At 36.1% G+C, this 7,431-nt stretch overlaps 1 protein-coding gene across 1 annotated transcript; it reads right to left on the bottom strand.

Annotated features, from left to right (window-relative positions):
• Nucleotides 1–1,033: 1,033 nt before the first annotated feature.
• Nucleotides 1,034–3,601, bottom strand: LOC140960275 (protein NUCLEAR FUSION DEFECTIVE 4-like). Its single transcript, XM_073418482.1, has 2 exons — nt 3,012–3,601; nt 1,034–2,402 (listed from the first exon to the last, which is right to left on the bottom strand). Exons 1-2 carry the CDS (start codon nt 3,477–3,479, stop codon nt 1,197–1,199), a joined length of 1,674 nt encoding a protein of 557 aa, XP_073274583.1. The 5' UTR covers nt 3,480–3,601; the 3' UTR covers nt 1,034–1,196.
• Between the last annotated feature and the right edge of the window lie 3,830 nt (nt 3,602–7,431).

Genomic DNA, 7,431 nt, shown 5'->3' with positions numbered 1-7,431 from the left:
TCTTGGATGTTGTATTTACCTAAGTTAAGGAAATAGTGGATATGAAATCCATCTGTAATAAATTCATCAGAGTATCCAGATAGACTTGAAATTTATAGCTTCAAATCTCTTCATTCAAAATCATGTATTATAAATATAAATAGAAGCAGGAAGATGTTAGTTTCTCCATATTTGATTATTTTCCCTAGATCTCTGCGTATAGATTTACTTACGAAGGCAAAATTTTGACTGAACATGAAGTATTGGAGGGAGCCAACCCCTCATTCAGTGTTCCCTCAAAGCTAATCACCGCTAAGGCCTTGTAACCACTGGAAAGCATTTGGAGCCGGGGTGGTCGGAATGGATTCGCCAAGGACTGTCTTGTTTGCATGCACTATCTCGTTACCTTCCTGACATCTTTACTCATCTAGCTAAAACCTTTGCAGTGTTAATAGGGTTGTCAAGCTGCTTCCAGGTTGGATATTGGTCCATCGATAGTCGAGGCGGATGCTTTAACTGTGGTTCAAGCAATAGCCAATCCTGCGATTCAGTATCCGGAAGCAGTTGTTGCCCACAGAATAAAGGAAATTTCTCACCACCACCAAGAAGCTGTTCTATATTGTGGTCGCCAAGCAAATTTTGTGGCACATGATTAGGCTTGCTAATCTTTGAGGTCCAGAACTACTGCCGAGTACTTGGACCATCTTCCTCTTTTCTTTTTATCTAATGTTGTAAACAAGGATATACGTTCTTGATTGTGTTTAATCTACGACATTGTCATAATAATAAAAAAAAATTGTCAGAGGATAAACAGAATCCGTAGTTATAAGATCAATATTGATATTCAATAAAAATAAAGGGTAAAAATTATTATGCCGAAGGCCCAAAATAGCTTGAAAGGTACAATTCTATAAATAATTAATGAATATACGGTTCTAAAACCAAGATCCAAGTTTAAAAGGAAGTTCCGAATTCGAGAGTCAATTGTAATAAACTTCACCTCACCTAGAAAAACATAACTAAATATGTATTACATGATTCAGAACACGAGTAATATCATACAAAGTACCATATTTCTTCATTGTGCAGCGCGATTCTTTCAGACAGAGTCTTTCCACAGCTTCATCGGTGATATAATTATTATCCTGTATTACAATGTATGTATACAGTACAGCTAAGCATTCGATTGAAACAAAAACTGTTCTACTATTTAATCATTACATATCAACTCTGATCTTGCTCTCACGTATAGAATGCAAAACCGTTGGGCGTAAGACGTTTTTATAGAAGTTTCTTGTTCTAACAAACAAAGCCAAGGCGACGAGCGAACCCAAGAAAGTAACTGATGCCATGATGATGAATGCCAGCTTGAAACAGTGAGTTCCAATGCACGTTTTTTCGAACTCGGGAGCTTCTCTATCGTAGATATATCCCACTAGTTTAACAGAGAGAAGATAAGATCCAACAGGGCCAGCAATTGTGATGGTGTTAAATATTGTCCCCAGGTGTGTTTTTCCGAATAAATCAGATGCTATGGTTGGCATTAACGACCACTGTGACCCATAACAGATACCAACCAAAATGGAACCAAGATATAATGCTCCCGGGAAACCGAAGGCAATCACAAGATAGCCAATGCTCATAGTTGCCAGCATAATGACCATGAATAATGGTCTTGGACAACCTTTGGCGTGTAAGAAATAGTCGGAAATGTAACCAGCTCCAATGCGTCCAAGGAAATTCCAGATGCTCCATAAAGAAACCAAAGTGTTGATCTCTAAGCTAGTGTAACCGAGAGATTCCCCGATTTGGCTCATATTATTCACTGTGGACAATCCAGAGCCCATAGCACAGGCGGTTGTAAAGAACAAGAACCAGAAACTTATGGTTCCCAATGCTTGGACAAGATTTTTGTCTCCTCTTGATTCCAAACTATCGTCGTGTGTAACTTGGTCAGTCACATTGGATATCTCATGGTATTCTCCAAGATCTTGTCTGGTACTAGTTGTATGTTCATCGAGCAAGTTTGTTTCATCTTCTAATTGGTTGTGCTCAAGCAATGACTTTAACATCCGGTACGACTTTTCTCTTTGGGCTTTAATTGCGATAAAAATAGGGGACAGTAGCAGACCAATGAGAAAAACGAATGTAATGACACGTACAAGTAAATTTAACTTGAGAATATTTTGTATTATTATTACAGCAGTCAGGTAGGCAGCTATCAGAACAGAAACTAAAGAGAATCCATTCAAATGCTGCTTCTCATCCTCTTCGTTTGTTTTAAACATTCGAACAAAAGACATCAGCAGAAGAGAAGAGATAGTGGGCAACAATGCCAACAGCAGGAGATATGAACTGGGTTTGTCCTTGAAAATCGTCTGATACACTTGAATTAGTATTGCCCCACTCAAACCAAGAAAGCCCTATCAAACAACAGAGATTAAAGAGACCATCAATTCTTGAGAATGGAAATGCAAATAAAGTAGGAACGATAAGCTAATGCTGCACAAAAACAATAAATGATTATCCAAAAACGGGTGTTTTTATGTATGCAACCCTAGAAGCACTTCACACGATTTTCGGCGCATTTATAGTAATGCATTTACTGCATAAACAATTCTTTTACAGCACACTCGTTAGTATCAGCATCATACTTATAGGTCTGATTAGGTGAAGTGCTCCAAGATCAGCGTCAGAATGATATGAAAGTAAGCAGCATCACAGCTTCCAGTTTTCTTCATGCTAAATGGCATTACTTTTCATAGGTTTTCTCCGTCAAAGATTCTAAAACAGCAAAGAGTAATGCAATAAAGTTGTAAAAGCTGTAAAATGATATCACTTTCAAGTTCCAGAAAATAATAGTTAAAAAAAAAGTTTACTCAATTTGTATCAATTTAGACAGATTATAATTAGCCATAAGGAAATGAACCACCCCACAAAATCAATCACTCACTTCGAGTCACCAGCCTCTAAATTCTACTTGAAGTACGCATTCAATCATCAGTAAGGTACAAAATATTATCTCATTTTACCTTCATAATCCCAACAATCGTCCCACCATAATTCGGAAAATTATGCACCCCAGTGACCACATTCGTCGTGTTAAAGAAAGTCGCCGCATGCGCCGCCAGCAGCATGTACAAGCACATCACCGCCACCGGCGGCCGCGGCAGCACCCCATTCACGGTCAACCACATAAGAAAATACCCAGCAAAGCTCTGAATCGCTCCCGCCAGAAGAACCACCCATGGCCCCACTCTGCCAGCAGCGGAGGAGTAGAGGACACCGGCGAGGACGCCCACGTTTGCTCCCAGATCTTTGCACACAGAAATGGTGTCGAGGGTTGACTGGTCGTAGTCCTGGGATGATTTCAGGACGGAGGAGTAGATGCTGAAGGTGTAGAGAGAGCCGGCGGTGCACTGGATCCATATGCCGGCGGTGGTGGCCACCCATTTGTTCTTGATCAGGGATTTTCTACTCGGATTGTAGTCCAAATCCATTTCCCTTAACAAGATTTATATGTTGATAATTTGTGTTGCTGTTTGTGTGAATAAATCAACTGATAGAAATCAGAAACTGAAATAAATATTTGGAAGAGATAATTCCAGAAAACAGCGATATAATTTATTTTTAACTTGGAAAAACTTTTAAACAATAAAATTGAATTAGTTGGAAAATCGATTACTTTTTAGAGTAAACTTCATTTTCGTACACAAATTATTTATCAATTGATAAACTGATTCGGTACGGTACGGTACGGTAATAATATCGAATTTTTCGATACGATAACGATGTGTAATTTGAAAATTTCGGTATATACCGAAATACCAAAAAAATATACAAAATTTTTAAAATATACAATAAATTTATAAAAAATTTTAAAATGTAAGGTTTTTTTTGGTATAAAACGGTATATACCGATACCGTACCGAAATTTCGGTATACCTTACAATTTTGATATAATCGGTATGCTAGTTATATGTACCGAAAATTTCGGTATACTGATATACCGAAATTTTCGGTACGGTATCGATATGAATTTTCTTATACCGTAATTTTCGGTACGATATACGGTAGAAGATTTTCGGTACAGTACGGTACGGTATACCACCCCTAGCTGTATTGTCTCAACCGTACAAGCTTGATGATGATTAAAGGTGAAAAGCCAAACACATTCGAACGATTGAAGAAGTTCAATGAAGCATTTCATTAAAACGTGTCGAGCAACAAAGTATTCGATTGCAAAATGACTTTGAAAGACAGCCAGGACTGGCCCCAACGGCCAGATACACGCGGCCCAGCACACTAGGCCGAGGACAGCGCGCCCCAGCCGAAGTAAATCTCCACCCTAGTGCGTAGGGAGCGCCCCAACGCGTCTCTGTACGAGAACATCTTGCTCCAGCGGATAGAATTTCCCGTCCCAGCACACCGCGGTGTAGAATGCTACCTAGAAACCCTAACTTACGATTTTTGTTGTATTTTTTTATATATATATATAAACACCTTGTAAAAATATTATTAAAGAATATTGATGATAAATTGAATGAATTTGTGAGATTTTCTCTCAACAAAAAAAGCTTCGGCTTTGTGCACGTTTTTGTGTGTTTTATCAAATCAAAATTATCAAAGTTTAATATTTTGTGGCATTTGACGATTGTTCTTTACTCGGATTATCAAATACGAGTTCTTTGAATGTTCGTTTGAGATCAATGATTTATCTATGATATTTGTTACTAAACCGAATGATTTAAGGACGAATACATATGACTTGTTTTCAAAGATTAAAGATCGGGAGCTAAAAAAATCTTGTTGTTCATTGAATTGAAGGCGCGACTGAGTGTAGTTTGCGTTTTCCTTTTTTGAGTAACCAGATTCACATCATTAATGGTATAATTAACTTTTTATCTTGGTCACGTCCAATTTGTCAATTTATAAATATTACATATACCAATTAAGTCATTTACAATAAATCATGTATCAATTTGACAATTTATGAATAATTCGTATACCAAAATAAATTTTACTCCTACTTTTTGTAGAATGGGAATTTTGCGATTTGTACACTTAGAATTCGAAATCAATAATTAGTATCTTGGGACTTCACTCTTGTCGATAGGCCTAATGATCCTTGAAAATAAATCGAATTTAATATGTATTGGAATTTTGATAAAGATTGTGGTTAGAAAACATATTTCAAGCATACGGAACTTATTTTATGAATATATTGTGTTGTAATATATCTACATTTTGTTACAATTATCATGATTATATTAAATTATTAATTGATGCAAGGTGAATAAAAGATATATTTTATTTCATGTGATTTTATTGAAATAGTGGGAAGATTATTAAAAGATGAAATTATATTCCAAAAATAGTTTAAATAAATAATCTGTCCATATTAAGAGTAAGTCTCTTGTGAGACGGTCTCACGAATTTTTATCTGTGAGACGGGTCAGCCCTATCGATATCCACAATAAAAAATAATACTCTTAACATAAAAAATAATACTTTTTCATAGATGACCCAAATAAATATTCGACCAACGAAATTGATCCATGAGACCGTCTCACGAGAGTTTTTGTGCCATATTAATATACATATATAAGATGGATTATTGTATTTTTGATAAATAAATTAAAAAAAATCCGCAACAAATTGAATGAGCTATTTAAAATAATACAACAGACTACCTGATTAATTAATGTTGTTCTACAAGTTATGTTCAATGCTCCAACTTACGATTTATATTTGTTATATTAATTAAATTTATAAAATAAATTATATTATAGATATGTTTAATATATCATACATAATTATTTTTCTAAAAAAATCACAATGTTAACCTAACAGCAATCACAAACTATAATAAAAAAAAAATAGAAAATATTTTTAACATAATTGTTTACAAATCTATATCATAACTAACTAAATTCTAAATATAATTACCCCCTACTAATTATTAGAGTATGTGAGCGTAATATTAAATAATCACGAGTTTGATTTCTTTGATCAATAGTTTTTCAAACGAGTTTTTCTCACATCATTTGTTATGTCAATTTATAATTTTTAAATTATTATATTAAGTTCGAGAGTTCACTCAATATATTATAAAAATATAACAATCACGAATTCTCGATACAATTATTGATTAAAAAATAAATAAATAAATTGTAAAAACAAATGAAAGAAATATGGGGAAGTTGGTGAAAAATACCCAATCAAAATATTTCTTTGGGTTCACTTTCTACCGACAAAATTATGGTACTATGTCATACAAATTGTGGTACACTTCATGTGAAAATATGGTACTAAAAAAATATCCAAGGACTGAACACAAAAAAACGAGGATTGGGACTGATGGTCATGCGGGAAAGTGGATTATAATTAATAACTAAAATTTTAAAAATGGCCGGTTCTCACAGACCTAAAGAATCTATTTTTTGCTGCTGCTCATTCACGGGCCTCAGCAATCAGCTGCCGACCGCCTTACCCCGCCGCAGAAATGGCTGTAGATTATTACAGCGTCCTTGAACTGAGCCGCAATGCCACCAACGAAGACGTGAAGAAAGCCTATCGCCGCTTAGCCATGATCTGGCACCCAGATAAACAGCTCAACAAGCAAGAAGGTGAAGACAAGTTCAAGCAGATTTCAGAGGCCTACAGGGTCTTGAGTGAACCAGACAAGCGTCAGATCTACGATTCTTACGGTGACGGAGGGCTCGAACTGTGCCAATTTCCTCCTCCACCACACGTAGCTCGCGTCGGATTTTCCTCCAAAGGTCAGCAGCATTCAAGCCCTAATTTTGTGTTCAGTCCTGGGTACATTGACGCCGCTTATACGGAGATTTTCGGGGACAGTAGCTGTGGTAATGCTAGTTGTAGTGGTAGTAGTAATGGGAATTTCAAGAGTCCGACGGTGGATGGCGGTCTGAAAAATGGTGGTCCTAAACAGGAGCCGTGGTTTCTTGTGAACGCAACTGATGGTCCTGGGTATGAGCCGTTTCCTTTTTGTTTCATTACTTATATTTTGCAAAGCTTGTTCTGTTTGAATGCTCTTTTGGCTATTGCCGCCGCATGATTTTTTGTTTGAAGGCGCCGCCGATGTCTTTCATTTTTTTTCCTGGACATGTTTGATATGGTTTATCTAAAGATCTATTTTTTGGTTTTAAATTTAATCGAAGAATGCATATTCATACACTAATATTTGAGGTGACAGTTAGCATGTCTAGGTAATTTCTTTTCTACTCATAGTAATTTCAGATTATTACATTTTTTAGCCTGTCACTGTTAAAAAATTAATTGGTATTTTGGATGTAGAATGGCATCAAGCTCCGGACCCATAGACACTAGTGTCCTATATTTACAGCATACTCATATATCGAGTGCTGTCTGGAAAAATAACCTGGATTCAGTTCTTAGAGTGCGTCGAACGGATAATCTTATTTGGGA

Source organism: Primulina huaijiensis, chromosome 15 (assembly GCF_012295235.1).
Source record: "Primulina huaijiensis isolate GDHJ02 chromosome 15, ASM1229523v2, whole genome shotgun sequence".
NCBI classification, from domain to species: domain Eukaryota; kingdom Viridiplantae; phylum Streptophyta; class Magnoliopsida; order Lamiales; family Gesneriaceae; genus Primulina; species Primulina huaijiensis.
This window is presented reverse-complemented; position numbering and strand designations above follow the sequence as displayed.